The 15,776-nt window shown below is 41.9% G+C and overlaps 2 protein-coding genes across 3 annotated transcripts in view; both read left to right on the top strand.

The window, feature by feature from the left end:
* The window catches only part of LOC116104113 (T-cell-interacting, activating receptor on myeloid cells protein 1-like), a 15,170-nt gene extending 8,475 nt beyond the window's left edge, over positions 1-6,695 (top strand). The window contains exons 5-6 of the mRNA XM_031390906.1: positions 2,594-2,732; positions 6,650-6,695. Of these exons, the coding sequence (XP_031246766.1) occupies positions 2,594-2,732; positions 6,650-6,695 (185 nt within the window). The remainder of the gene's footprint in view (positions 1-2,593; positions 2,733-6,649) is intronic.
* Positions 6,696-11,183: 4,488 nt separating this feature from the next.
* LOC116100347 (T-cell-interacting, activating receptor on myeloid cells protein 1-like) overlaps positions 11,184-15,776 on the top strand; it is an 11,550-nt gene continuing 6,957 nt past the window's right edge. For both annotated transcript variants that reach the window (XM_031384154.1, XM_031384153.1), the window contains exons 1-2: positions 11,184-11,368; positions 15,481-15,516. In XM_031384154.1, coding sequence (XP_031240014.1) covers positions 11,335-11,368; positions 15,481-15,516 — 70 coding nt within the window. In that variant the 5' untranslated portion in view covers positions 11,184-11,334. The remainder of the gene's footprint in view (positions 11,369-15,480; positions 15,517-15,776) is intronic.

Raw genomic sequence — 15,776 nt, 5'->3', positions numbered from 1 at the left:
AAATATAAATTATATATTTATATAATATATGATATGATTATATAATACATAATTATATAATAAATAATATATAGTATAATTCATATGTTATATATAATATAATATATATTATTATTATAGTTTATTTCATAATTTTATTGCTTCATCACTTGTACTTTTTTCTTTCTTTTATAAAAGATCTATTTTATTTTTGAAAATTATGTGTATGTCTGTGTATAGATATATGCACATGAATGAGGGCACGACAGCGCATTGGCTTCCTTGGAACTGGAGTTACAGGCAGTTTTGAGTTACCTGCTATAGGTGCTGGGAACTGAAATCAGATCTTTGCCAAAGCTTATATATTTAAATGTTTTCCCTCAGGCCCATATATTTAATCATTTTCCCCCAATATTCTCAGTTTCAGTTCTTACATTCAGGTCTTTGATTTATTTGGAGTTGATTTTGTGCAGGGTGAGGTTTCATTCTGTACACGGGAGTCCAGGCTTCCCAGCACTTACTGACGAGGGTATCTTTTCTTCAATGTGAATTTTTGACATCTATGTTAAAAGCGGGTAGGGGGACTGCAGCTGTGTGAGTTTATATCTGGGTTATCTTTGTGTTCCACTGTTCTTTGTGTCTGTTTTGTTCTATTACCATATTGTAACAGCTCTTCTTGAGTGAAGCAGAGATTCGCAATGTTCCAGGGGCTCAGATACTATTGTGAAGTCCAGCTACGCTCAATGTGGCTGATCTGCCATGAATTTTGGTATTCTGTGAATATCTTTTGTCTATGTTTTTCCTCATAAAACTAATTCTTAAAGTATCAAAGGTGATGAGGGGAAAGGAAATCAGGGAAGCTATAGATATGAGATAAAATAAATAAAGGAGAATAATAAAATAAAGCAATAAAATAAATAAAGGAGATGAGCTAAGGCGGTATGGTTGTTCAAATGAGAATGGCCCCCATAGGCTCACGCATTGAAATGCTTGGTCTCCAGTTCATGGGAGTGTTTGGGAAGGATCAGGTGATGTGGCTTTGTTGGAGAAGGTATGTCATGGAAGATGGACTTTGAAGTTTCAAAATCCCAAACCATTCCCAGTCAACTTTATCTGCCTCATGCTTTTGGGTCAAGATGTGAGTTCTCACCTACCGTTCAGGCACTATGTTGTCATGCTCCCCACTATGATGGGTCATGAACTCTAACTCTCCCATACTGTGAGCCCCAAATTAAATACTTTCTTTTATGAGTTGCCTTGTTCATGGTGTCTTATACAATACTAGAAACCCTAGCCAAGATGAGCAGTATCCTAGTTAGCCTTGATTGTCAACTTGACTCAGCCTAGAGTCATCAGAAATAAGAAGCCTCAGTTGAGGAACTTCCAAGGTCAGATTGATTTGTGGCCATGTCTGTGAGGGATTGTCCTAATTATTCATCAATGTAGGAAGGCTCATCTCACTTTGGATGACACTACTCCTCATGCAGGTGGTTTGGAACTGTATTTAAAAAGCAGCTAAACGTGAGGCAGAGTGAGCGAGAAAGCAAGCTGAAATTTAGAGTTTCTTTTTTCCTTTTAAAGATTTATTTTATGTGTATGAGTATTTTATTTGTGTGTGTGTGTGTGTGTGTGTGTGTGTGTGTGTACCACATTCATGCTAGGTACCCAAGGAGGTGAGAAGAGGGTGCTGAAGCTCCTATAACTGGACTTATGGATGGTTGTGAGTTACATGTGGGTGCTGGGAATTGAACCCAGGTCCTCCAGAACAGCAGCCAATGATCTGAACCACTAAGCTATCTCTCCAGCTCTTCTCCATGGTTTCTACCTTTACTTCCTGCCCTGACTCCCTTGATGGTGGATTGTAACTTACATGATGAGATAAACCCTTTCTTTCCCCAGGTTGCTTTTGGTCAAAATGTTTTTTACATGGCAACAGAAAACAAAGCAGAATAGACAGAACATATATTCAGAAAATAGGTTTAAAAAAAAAAACTCCATTCATTTCAACTCTCATAAAACCCCACATTTTATGTCCAAGGATTAAAATTGCAAAGAATGGACAGCTGCCCACTGGCCAGTGTCCAAGTGGATGGAAGAGAGTCAGATCTGGTTAGTGTTGTGATCGTAAAAAGAGAAAGAACTATAAGAATATATTCTGGTGGGGTGTGGGGGAAGGTGGTTCCTCAGTGGGCCCATGCTGAGGCATCCCTTCCCCTGAGAGATCAGCCACACACTGGTATAGTATAGAATACAGTTTGTTTAGGGCATGGAGAGAGGAGTTAAGAGAGTAGTAGAGGCAGAGAAAGGCAGAGAGAAGAGGAGAGAGTAGAGAAGTAGAAGCTGGCCATGACCACGTGGAGAGACAGGGGGAAGGGAAGGGGAGCAAGGGGGCAAGATGTAAGAGAGAGGCAAGAGTGCAAGAGAGGCAAGAGAGAGAAGGGACCAAGCAGCCCCTTTTATAGTGAGCCAGGCCTACGAGAATTGTAGGGAGGAGTGTACCTGGCTACTGCTAGGTAACTGTGGGGGTGGAGTCCAGACAGAATACCAACAGTTGGTCCTTTTGGCGAGGAAAGATGCTCCTTACAAAGAGTGTGGGTCATCTTCTCTCTTTCAGTTTCCTCAAGTGCTGTATCAGAATGTTATACCAAGAGCAATCTCATCCGGTTGGGAATATCCACCATGTTTGTGGTGTTTATGGCAGTTTTCCTGGCTGAAGCCTGGTACAGTCAGAGGGCATCACTAAGCAGACCCAGGTAAAATAACAGACTTTCCCTATGTCACCGACTGTTGGGTAGTTATGAGGAGTTTTTGACCACCAAATTAATGGAGCTATAATTGAGAAATAAAAAATTATCAGATATGGTATTGCACACAGGTGAATTTCTATGAGTTCCAAGCTAGCCTGGTCTACAGACTGAGTTCCAGACCATTTAAAGTTACATTGTAGGACCTTGTCAAAACAAAACAAGACAGAAAACAGAAACAATAAAAAGAAATAACACATTCTGCTATGATATAATTAAATTTTGTTAATTATACATTAATCAACATAGAAAAAAGAATTAATTGTGTATTAAATAGTTAGACTAATAATTAAATGATCACCACAAAGCAGCTAATGAACCTTCTTATGAAGATTTAGTTTTATAGAAAATTTCCACTATTCATTACTGTCACTGCAGTGTACTTTTGATCATTACAGGGAGTTAACTAAACATTCGGCTTTACCGTAGAGACTTCTCATGGTTTTCCACATGGGCACGCATATCATTTTATGTAGAGTAGATTATTTTACCATGTTGCTTTATGCTGTTTGTTTTAGGCATAGATATATTTAACATATATAGATTACTAAGCAATACAATGTCCTTTCCCATCAAATGTTGGCTGAGGCCTCAAATGTGTGAAATAAGAAATTGCCCACAGGGCTGGAGAGATGGTCCAGGGATTAAGAGCACTGACTGCTCTTCCAGAGGCCCCAGGTTCAATTCCCAGCATCCACATGACAGCTCACAACTGTCTGTAACTCCAAGTAAGACCTAACACCATCACACGCAGGTAAAACACCAATGCACATAAAATAAAAATCAATTAATTTAAAAAAATACACAAAAGGTGTACCCTGTAACTCTAGCCTCAGGGTATCTAATATTCTCTTTTGTCCTCTGCAGCACCCCACCCTAACATGCACATATCTACCATGCCCCACATACAGGGTTTCTCTGTGTAGCCCTGGCTGTCTTGGAACTCACTTTGTAGACCAGACTGGCCTGAAACTCATAGAGACTCACCTTCCTCTGCCCCTTGAGTGCTGGGATTAAAGGCATGTACCACCACTGAGCAGCTTAAAAGCCTGTTTTTAAAGCACCTTCTACTTATTGTAGCTTTCAAATATCTCAAGTTGGACAGGATGGGAAGTGGAGGTAGGCCCCCCCCCCCCAAGAGTAGAACCTATGTTTGGAGACCCTATAAAATTAATATTTTTTGAGTAGTTGACATGGCTTAGTGGGTAAAAGCACTTGTTGCTGGATCTAACAATCTGAGTTTGATCCCCAGGATCCATGCATAAAAAGAGAGAACCAGGGGGCTGTAGAGATGGCTCAGAGGTTAAGAGCACTAACTGCTCTTCCGAAGGTCCTGAGTTCAAATCCCAGCAACCACATGGTGGCTCACAACCATCCATAATGAGATCTGACATCCTCCTCTGGTGTGTCTGAAGATAGCTACAGTGTACTTATATATAATAAATAAATAATAATAATAAAAAGAGGCTGGGCGGTGGTGGCGCATGCCTTTAATCCCAGCACTTGGGAGGCAGAGGCAGGTGGATTTCTGAGTGCGAGGTCAACCTGGTCTACAGAGCAAGTTCCAGGACAGCCAGGGCTACACAGAGAAACTCTGTCTCGAAAAAATAAAATAAAATAAAATAAAATATAAATAAATAAAAAGAGAGAGAGAACCAATTCCCACAAATTATTCCCTGACCTCCACACAAATAATGTAACACCTACATATGGCCACACATATACATGCACATATGCACTTAAATAAAACAAAAAAGCTAATAATCTCAACCAAATTCAGGTCTGATCTTCTTTATCCTCAGGCCCTACAGCACCCCAGGACCATCATGAATCCTTGGTCAAAGTGGACAAGCTGCTCTTCAGTTTTCTATGAAGTCTGTACTGCCTGCTCTTTGAAAGCTATCCTGGAATGGAATGACAGCTCCATCTCTCCATTCATTATATGGCACAGAGGACAGAACTTGGCATAGATGCTAACTGGATATTTCACTGTTTTACAATTATTACACTGAAAACTACAACCCCATTTTTCCCTAGATGGGGCATCTGCCTAGAGCATAAACAAAAGCCTAGGTACTATGAATCTGTTTCTATGTTCATAATTATGATAGTATGATCCATAAGGCTTTATTTTATAATTTCCTTAGAATGTATTTTGTGTGCCTTCCTGAGTATCCTTGGTACTACAGGAGTCTATGCTAGGTCCTCTGTGTATGTGTTATGGTTATTGGCTTGGTATTTTGGGCAGACCCCTGGAAGTGGGAGTAGAGATGTCTCTGTCTCTTTTGCCTACTCCTAGGATCCTTTTCCTCCTATTGGGTTTCCCAGCCTTGATGTGCGCGTCTGTGCCTACTTTTATAGCATCTTGTTGTGCCAAGTCAGTTGACATCCCTGGGAGGCTAGCTCTTTTCTGAGGGAAGAGGGGAAGGCAGGTGTGGATCTGGGAAAAAGGAGAGTTGGGAGAGAACTGGTAGGAGTAAACGAAGGGGATGTTGTGGTCAAGATGTATTCTATAAAAAAAGAATGAAATAATAATAGTAAAACAAAGAACTCGGGCCCTTGTGTTTATATAGCATACATTTTGCTGGCTCTGCCATTTCCCGGACTCATTTTAGTTATTTTATTTACCTCTTTTGCTTCGAGATATAAGAATATAGAGATCGCCTTCTTTATGATCTCTTTTTAATGCTAAGAAGTTTGAACTGTGGTAAACACCAACAATCAAAAATGCATTTTCTTTCTTTTCTTTTCTTTTTTTTTTCCCAAGACAGGGTGTCTCTGTATAGCCCTGGCTGTCCTGGAACTCGCTCTGTAGACCAGGCTGGCCTCGAACTCAGAAATCCGCCTGCCTCTGCCTCCCAAGTGCTAGGATTAAAGGTGTGTGCCACCGCCACTGGGCCAAAGATGCATTTTCTTTAAAGGCTAACACTTTTGGGTGCTGGTGACATGGCCAATCAAGTAAAGGCACTTACCACCAAGCCCAGTGATTGGAGTTTTGTGCCTGGAAAGAGATAATTGACTCTTACAAGTTGTTCTTTCCCCTCAGCACACCTCTTACATGTGTGTACGGACACATCCTAATTAAAAATATGGTAAACTAAGAATAAAAACCAACTTTTGTATCCTATCAGTTGAAATTATTGCCTTAAACAGGAGGGATGTCAGTCTCACCTAGCATAAAACCACATGTAGGGGCTGGGGAGATGGTTCTCTTGCTAGAGTACTTGTTGCTCTTTTAGAGGACCCAGGTTCAGTTTCCAGTAACCACATGCTGGCTCAGAACCAAGTATAGCTCCACTTCCAGGAGACCTAACAATCTCTTTTGATATCCACAGGTTCCAGGCATGCACATGATATACAGACATACATGTAGGCCAACACTTCTTAGCCATGCCAGATCTTATAAGTGCCTTCATCTTGTGCAGGTAGCCACAGTTGCTGTGAGTTGATGTGCATGGGTAGCAGGCCATGCCCCATCCAGAAGGCAGCATTTGATAGCCCTTCTTCCATTGCATCTTCTTTACCCCCTACCTCCTTCCTCATTTGTCTGTGCTCCATCTTTTTTGGTGTGTCACATCATTTTGTGTATGTTTAGTTAATTAGTTAATTAATTTTATGTATATTAGTGCTCTATCTCCATGTATACCTGCATGCCAGAAGAGGGTATTAGATCCAAGTATAAATGGTTTTGAGCCACCATTTAGTTGCTGGGAATTGAACTCAGAACCTCTGGAAGAGCAGCCAGTGCTCCTAACCAGTGGGCTAGCCCCTGTCTTGGGCTCCAATTCTGGTATCATCATGCATCCTGAATAATCACAGTCAAATACTCCTCTCTGGACTTGATACTGCTATTCGCTTACCTTCAGGAGGAAGAACCCCAGGGCTCAAGAACTGAAGAAGCCTGTAGAGTGACTTATGCTCAGCTGAATGCCTGAGCTGTAAGTGAGCTCCCTTACAGTTAGAGCAGGCAGCCTCATGATATTTGTGTGTGCTCAGTTCTGCAGGAGTACAGGAAGCGCTAAGCCTGAGGGAAAGCATCAAATGAGGAAACAGGGGTGGGCCAGAGGCCACATTTGGGGTTCCCTCTCTTGAAATTTCTGGTGAAGACTTATTTCCTTCTTGTAAAAATTTTATTTATTTACTTACCTACTTTTCAAGAAAGACTTATTTTTAATTATGTGTGTTGTACAGGACTATCCTATGTGTTCAACTGCCACTATCTTTGTGAGGTCAAGAAAAAATTGTCACAGCTGTGTTTGGTGACTGTTGACTTTTCTCCATAGAAGGAGAGGTGGGGAGGGTCATGGCAGTCTCACCTGAGTATCCGCTACCTCAAACTAGTTTTATGCAATTCTGACTTAATTGCACATGGCTTTCGTTGGGGGTTGAAGGATATAGATTGGGAAGGCTATTGAGGTGGCACCATCTACGCAGCCATCAGTCAGGGAGTCCTCACCATGCTGGGTGAAGATCTTACAGTGTGGCTGCTTTAATGTCACTCATGCTCCTGCCCATAACCCTTCTTCCATTGCTCTGTGAGAAAGCTTAACCAACTCACTGATTTTCCTAGAACAGTGGTTCTCAACCTTCCTAATGCTGAGACCTTTTAATGCAGTTCCTCATGTGGTGGTGACTGCAACCATAAACTTGTTTTCACTGCTACTTCATAACTGCAATCTTGCTACTGTTATGAATCCTAATGTAAATATCTGATATACAGGATATCTGATACGTGACCCTCAAAGGGGTCGTGACCCACAGACTGAGAACTGCTGGTCTAGAGTGAGCTGTGGTGGGATTGCACTTCATTTGTCACGGGGACCTTAAAGAGGTAGATATTCTTTACGTCTTTCCCAAAGAAGGAATTTCAGCAACAATCTGTATGTGACTGTGTGTGGGTATATATGCATGCATGAGTGTAAGTATGCAGATGTCAGAAGAGGGCAGCAGAACTCTTGGATCTGAAGTTACATGTTGTGAGCCACTCTGGTTTTTTAGTTTTTTGTTTTGGCTGTCCTGGAGCTCACTCTGTAAACCAGGCTGGCCTCGAACTCAGAAATCCACCTGCCTCTGCCTCCCAAGGCATGCATCACCATAGCCCAACTGTGAGCCACTCTGTGTAGGTGCTGGGAACTGAACACAGGTCCTCTGAATGCTCTTCCTTCCTTCCTTCCTTCCTTCCCTCCTTCCTTCCTTCCCTCCCTCCTTCCTTTCCTTCTTTGTTTCTTTCTCCCTTCCTTCCTTCCTCTCTCTTTCTCTCTCTCTCTCTCTCTTTCTCTCTCTCTCTCTCTCTCTCTCTCTCTCTCTCTTTCTTTCAAAAGAACATTTATTTATTATGTACAGTGTTCTGTTTGCATATATACCTACATGCCAGAAAAGGGCACCAGATCCCACCATAGATGGTTGTGAGCCACCATGTGGTTGCTGGGAATTGAACTCAGGACCTCTGCAAGACCAGTCAGTGCTCTCAATCTCTGAGCCATCCCTCCAGCTCTCTGAATGTTCTTTATGGCTGATCAGTCTCTACAGCCTTAATCCTGAACAGCTAATCCTTCAGTCTCCATCTCCCAAGTTTTGGGATTATTACCATGCTTGCTTATTTATTTATTTATTTATTTATTTCATGTATATGGGTACACTGTAGCTGAACAGATGGTTGTAAGCCTTCATGTGGTTGTTGGGAATTGAATTTTAGGACTTCTGCTTGCTCTGGTCGGTCCCCACTTACTCTGGTCAACTCCGTTCACTCAGGCCCAAAGATTTATTTATTATTATAAATAAGTACATTGTAGCAGTCTTCAGACTGCACCAGAAGAGGGCATCAGATCTCATTACAAGTGGTTGTGAGCCACCATGTGGTCGCTGAGATTTGAACTCAGGACCTTCGGAAGAGCAATCAGTGTTTTTATCTGCTGAGCCATCTCACCAGCCCCTACCATGGTCATTTTATGCAGTGTTGTGAATCACACCCAGGGACTGCACTTTCTAAACAAGTTCTGCAGAAGTACAGGAAGCGCTAAAACTGAGGGAAAGCATCAAATGAGGAAACGGGTGGGCCAGAGGCCACATTGGGGTTCCCTTTCTTGAAATTTCCAATGAAGACATTTCCTTCTTGTAAGAATTTTATTTATTTTACTTACCTACTTTTCAAGAAAGACTCATTTTTAATTATGTGTGTTGTACAGGACTATCCTATGTGCCTACATTCACATCCTAAAATTTTTTTTTAATGAGGAGTATCATTTACGAAGTAAACTGTACAAATCTTAGGACACATTTTAGAGACATTATAGCTCTCTAGCTAGCTATGTGTGTCAGTTGGCTTCTTGTTTCTTTAATAATACTCAGGATAAATCAACTTATAAAAAGAAAAGTTTCATTTAGCTCATGATTTCTGAGGTTTCAGTTTGATTGGTTGGTACCACTGTTTGGGGCCTCTGTTGGGACAGCTTATTATGGCAGAATTAGATGGTGAAGGAAAGCCAGTTTTCTTGTGATGAGAGGAAACAGAGAAAAAGCTAGGATATTGCTATTTCCTGCAAGGGCAGACTTCCAGAGATTCAAAATCTTCTATAAGGCCCCATTTTTTGATATTTCCTGATCTCTTTCTCTCTCTCTCTTTGTGTGTGTGTGTGTGTGTGTGTGTGTGTGTGTGTGTGTGTGTGTGTGTGTGGTTTTTCGAGACAGGGTTTCTCCATATAGCCCTGGCTGTCCTGGAACTCACTCTGTAGACCAGGCTGGCCTCGAACTCAGAAATCCGCCTGCCTCTGCCTCCCAAGTGCTGGGATTAAAGGCGTGTGCCACCACTGCCCGGCTTTCCTGATCTCTTAAGCTGTAAAGAGTCACTCCAAATCCAAACTATGACATTGTCTGTCTGCCTACATGTCCGTGTGTTCTACCTACATCTATCTATCTGTCTATCTATTTACTTTTCCGTCTATCATAAACCTATTATCTATCATCTGCCATACGTATTATTTATCAGATCTTTTTTTTTGTTGTTTTTATTTTTTATTTTTTGGTTTTACAAGACAAAGAGTTTCTCTGTATAGCCCTGGCTGTCCTGGAACTCACTCTGTAGACCAGGCTGGCCTTGAACTCAGAAATCTGTCTGCCTCTGCCTCGCAAGTGCTGGGATTAAAGGCATGTGCCCAGCTATTTATCAGATCTTTTTCTCCCACCTTAGTATACATGTTGTATAGATAAAAACTAGACTCTTTTAACACTCCTAAAAGTTTTCTTGGCCCTCCTCCCTCCAGTCAATTTCTGCTTCCTTTTACATAATCCATTCTGGATTTTTCTGTGACTGAGTTTTACCTGCAGTTGACCAGGATAGCTAGAATTGGACCACATGCATTCTTTGTGTTCAAGTTCTTTCACACTCCATGTTGCTTCTGAGATTTCATGGTCTTATGTGTATTTTATTTATTTATTTTTGCGGAAGCTTGAAAATATCCTCTTTTATGTTTATATCATGATTTGTTTATCATTCTCATTGGACTCCTTCCAGTCTGATCTTTTATGGATAATGCTATCATGATAATTCCTTTTTGGGGTTGTTTTTGGTGGTAGCACTGGGGTTTAAACTTAGTGACTCATGCATCCCAGATAAGCACTATACTCTTGAGCCATGGGCCTAGTCTTGACCGGAGCATCTTCATGTGTTCAGCAGCTTCCTTGACTGAAAAATTCTGTTCCCAGTACCCAGGAGATTGAAGCATGAGGATAAGAAGTTCAAGACCATCCTTATCAATGGTAAATTTGAGACCACCCTCAACTACATATTGAGACCTACTCTCAAAACAAAACAAATAAAAACTAAACTAAACTCTCATAGTAAACCAAATATCAAAGGCAAATGCCATCATGACTAATGTTCCCTCATGTGGCTTGAAATGCATTTAGGGGTCTGTGGCTGTGGCTTTGTTGGTAGAATACTTGTCTAGCAAACACATAGCCCAGGGTTCAATTCCCAGCACTGTCTAAAGCATACGTGGTGACACATGCCCATAATCCCATCAGGAGGTGGAAGCAGGAGGACCAGAGGTTCAAGATCATCTTCAGGTGATCATCTTGCATGGTGATTTTGAGGCTGCCCCCAGGCTACATGAGCTCCAGCAAAATAAAATGAAAGTTAAAAAAGAGAAACTGTCTGGGTTCTGTCACTCTTCCTCAGGAGTGGCAGATCACCTCTATTAGGAGAGGAGTATTGGCCAATGTCTAGTGACTATGATATCTGACTCTCAATTCACATAAATCTCAGCGCAGTATGAACCCAGCAAGCCTAGTGTTAGGCCCTTCAGAAAACTTGTGTAAGGCCTGAAATTTGAGACAGAAGAGAACCAAGTGAGTCATGTTTCTGAAGGGGTTTATAGGAATATGTTGCAACAGATACCATCCGCACATTTCCTGAGAGTGAATGTGGGAAGAAGGAACTGAGCAGCCACCTCAAAACTGATCCGGCCTACTCCCTGAGGTTGTGATGTTCCGGTCACCTTCTTCTGCTGATAGTAGACCTGCGGAAGACCTTCGGACCAACCGCTGAGCCACCATGATCTCTAGGCTCCTTTTCCTTCTCTGCCTTCGTAAGTTGTTCAGGGTCGTCGGACACTCAGTTTCCAGGAAATCATAAAGCTGGTGAGATACTTGGGTGGGGACTGAAGCCAGAACGCACACTAGATCAGTGTCCTGAGTGCATAGGACAAACCAGAAATCTCAGTGAGTACACTGTACGTGTTAGGGCAAAACCAATGCTCAGCGGGTAGTAGACAGAGATGGGGAGGAGATGGGGGGGGGGCTGTAGCTATGTTGGCAGTGCTTACCAAGTGTGCGTGAAGCCCTGGTTCCATCCCCAGTACTATAAATCAAGCATAGTGACACGGAATCTGTAATTCCAGTACATGGGAGATGGAGAGAGGCAAATAAAATTTGAAGGTCATCTTTAGCTAGGTACGGAGTTCAAGGGATGCCTGGACTACTTGAACATCCCCCCCCCCACCCCAACACACACACAGAGACAGACACGAAGCAGATAGAACATAGATTTAATGTAAAGGGATCAAGCCGGGCAGTGGTGGCGCATACTTTTAATCCCAGCACTTGGGAGGCAGAGGCAGAGGCAGGCAGATTTCTGAGTTCAAGGCCAGCCTGGTCTACAGGGTGAGTTCTAGAACAGGGCTACACAGAAAAACCCTGTTTCAAAAAAAACCACCAAAAAAAAAAAAAAAAAAAAAAGGACTCAAAACTAGGAATTCTATGTGCTGTTGAGAGCCAAGGTTGAGTCAGTAGCCCACTATTTCTTTTCTATGATGCCAACTTGTTATGATTGAGATAGGACAGAGACCAACCTCAGAAAGACCTTCTTGTTTACTTAGTTTTAAAATTTGTTGAGACAGGATTCTACCATGAAGCCTTGGCTGACCTCACTATGTAGTCTTGAACTTACAGAGATCCTCCTGCCAAATGCTGAGATTATGGGTATGTGCTACCATGTCTAGCTCTTTTTAATAATAATGATAATGATAATAATAATAATAATAATAATCATAAGTACAATAGGTGATAGATGTTATTAAATAACTTTTCTTAGCAAGGTGTGATGGCTTACACTTGTAATCCCAGCTCTAGAGAGGAGGAGTCAGGAGGATCAGAAGTTCAAAGTCATCTGGTTATGTTGTGAATTTGAGCCCAGCTGGGTTACATGAGACCTTATATAAAACAATAAAATAAAATCAAGCATGTACAGTAGAACATCTCATAGCAAGTTCCAGACTTGCCGGGGCTACATAGTGAGACCATTCTGACCCACTCCCTATTTAAAAACAAATAACCCTCAAAGCCTTCTGAAGAAGATTAAGTTTGCTTTTACAGGTTAGAAATTTGATCTGAATTTGCAAACCAAAGTGATTTCTGACTGATATCAGACATTTTGAGGAAACTGAATTTCAACCCACGTGTGTCTAGCCCAAATAGTATTACTGGTTCCATGTTGCCTTGATGTTCAGTGAACAGGGCTGAGCTGTTCCTTGTTGTGGGACCATCTCGGGGATGTTTGATGAGACTTGGGGTTTGTCTTGATTTTGTTGGTGTTAACCTGACATACATATTGGATTATCTGGGAAGAGGACCCTCACTTGAGAAAATGCCTCCATCAGATTGCTTGTTGGTAAGTCTACAGGGGCATTTTCTTTTCTTTTCTTTTTTTATGATACGCTTCACAAATTCGTATGTCATTTCACAGAGACTACACTAATCTCTGCATCATTTCAACTTTAGTATATGAGCATCGCAGGTGCATCTTCTTGATTAATGGTTGATGGGGATGGCTCAGACCACTGTGGGTGATACCATCCCTGGGCAGGTGATCCTGTGGTAGATAAGAAAGCAGGCTGAGCAAACCTTGGGGAGCAAGCCAGGATGCAGTACTTCTCTATAGTCTCTGCATCAACTCCTGCCTCTAGGTTCCTTTCTTGACCTCCCTCAGTGATGCAGTGTGATCTGAGGGTTGTAAGCTGAAACAACCCTTTTCCTCCCCAAGTTGCTTTTGGGCATGGTATTTTAATGCAGCATAGGCAGTGGTGGTACACACCTTTCATCCCACCACTCAGGCAGGTGGACCTCTCAGTTCAAGTTCAGCCTGTTCTATAGAGTGAGTTCCATGATAGCCAGGACTACACAGAGAAACCTCCCCTCTCTCCCTCTCTCCCTCTCTCCCTCTCTCTCTCTCTCTCCCTCTCTCTCTCGCTCTCTCTCTCACACACACACACACACACAGAAAGAAATAGAAAAGAAAAGAAAGAAAAAGGGAAAGAAAGAAAGAAAGAAAGAAGGAAAAGAAAAAAGAAACTGTAATGAAGAAAAGGCAGGGTTGGCTTTGATAATGTATTAAGAAATGAAATGGAGAAGAAAGTGGAGGGCTCTTGAGTATAGCAGAGCTCTCTCTTTCTCTCTCTCTCTCTCTCTCTTTAATTTTTTGAGACAGGGTTTCTCTGTGTAGGCCTCACTGTCCTGGAACTTGCTCTATAGACCAGGCTAGAGCTCTGCCTGCCTCCTTCTGCCTCCTAAGTGCTGGGCTTCAAAGCATGTGTCACCACCTACCAGTTTTTAAATTTTTTTCTTTTTGACAGAAGCTTTCTCAGGGTGTAAGGTTGGGTACTGGGACAGTCTACTTCCCCAAAGACATCTTGGGCCAGTGGTTTCTGGATGCTTGGTTACATGAACTTGAAGATTGAATTTCACAGACAATGTGTATGAAGGGTTTTCTTTTTTAGTTTACTGTTTTCTTTCTGATAAGATCACACATGAACACTGCATCTATATCACTCCTGCCCTCCATCTCCTTCCAACTCCTTACATGTCTGACTTCCCAATTCATGATCTCTTCTTTATCATTGTTTATATGTATGTATGTATGTATGTATATATGTATGTATGTGTATGGGCACATATATACACATATATGTATGTTTTTACATATATATGAGCACATATATATATATGCATCTATATACATGTGAGCACACACATATATAACATATCACTTATATCATATAAAGTGTACATATATGCATATATACACAAATACACACACATATATATACAACCTACTGAGTCCATGTAGCTTTACTCGTATGGATTTGTGTCTAGGAATAACCACTTGGCATTGGACAACCTATGTGGGAAGAGACTGATTCTCCTCTCAGCAAACATTCACCATCTGTATGTAGCTCTTTATCTAGCTTAATACAATGTGGAGTTTTATTGTAGATTTATTTTTATTACATTTATTTATTTGTGTCCCTTGTAAATAAATTGTGTGTGTTTGTGTGTGTGTGTTCACATGGGTGCAGGGGTAGATGCAGACTCCCATGGATGTGTGGAAGGCAGAAGGTCAACCTCAGGTGTCACTCCTCAGGAGCTGTTCATACTGCTTATTGAGACAAGGTCTCTCTTTGGTCTGAGGCTCACCAGTGCTCTATGCTGGCTGGTCACTGTCTCCACCTCCCCTGCAACTGGACTACAAGCATATGTCACCACAGTGATCTATTTCACATGGGTGTTGGGGATCAAACTTGCTTCCACTGAGAGATTTGCTGACTAACAACCTCCCCAGCCTCCCTCCACAGAGTCTTTTTAGTCTGTTTGTTTGAGACAGGGTCTCTGTACCAAGTCCAGGCTGTTCTTGAACTCACTATGTAGACCAGGCTAGCCTCAAACTCACAAAGGTTCTCTTGTCTCTGACATCTGAGTACTAGGGTTAAAGGCATGCACTGCCATGCCCATCTTTCCCCACAGGATCTTGATACCACTGGGAGTAGGTTAACTTCTTTTCTCCCCAGTGTTCCACAAGGCTCATGCCCCTTCCCTGGAGGAGAAGTAATGAGCCAGACAATGTGACCCACGATCCGGCAGACATGGTGACTTATGAAGCTTGGGGATAGGGATGAACAATGGAAAGGTTTGTGGGAGTTTGTAGGACTGAGATGACACCCTTGGAGTAAGACCAGCAAGATGATAATGGTCAATTCCAGAAACAAGCCGAAGCTACAGCCCAGAGTAGGGAGCATGCGGCTCCTGAGAGGATATCCTTAAGTGATCACGTGATAGTGTGCTCCAGATGCCTCTCCGGACCAGGGAGGGTGACTAGGTAACTCCAGGCGGGAACTCGTGCCTCATGAGTGATTTCTCCCTCCCCCAGGGCAATGTGTTGGGCAAACAGACATTCCTGAAAATGGTAAGTGGTTCTTCAGACAAACTCCCTCATCCTTATCCCCCAAATACCCTGTTTTTCTGTCCCCTTTTATATCTTTTGTGTGTATGTTCACTTGTATATGTGTGAGTACACATGTATATGTGTATGCTTGTAGAATCCAGAAGTCAACAAAGTTAGTGTTATTTCTCAGAAGTCCTCCATCCTTTTTATATTTTATTTTATTTTACTTTATTTTGGGGTGGCAGTGGAGGTGTAATTCTTTTTTTTTTTTTTTTTTTTTT

The sequence above is a fragment of the Mastomys coucha genome, unplaced genomic scaffold (assembly GCF_008632895.1).
Source record: "Mastomys coucha isolate ucsf_1 unplaced genomic scaffold, UCSF_Mcou_1 pScaffold21, whole genome shotgun sequence".
In the NCBI taxonomy this organism is placed as follows: Eukaryota; Metazoa; Chordata; class Mammalia; order Rodentia; family Muridae; genus Mastomys; species Mastomys coucha.
This window is presented reverse-complemented; position numbering and strand designations above follow the sequence as displayed.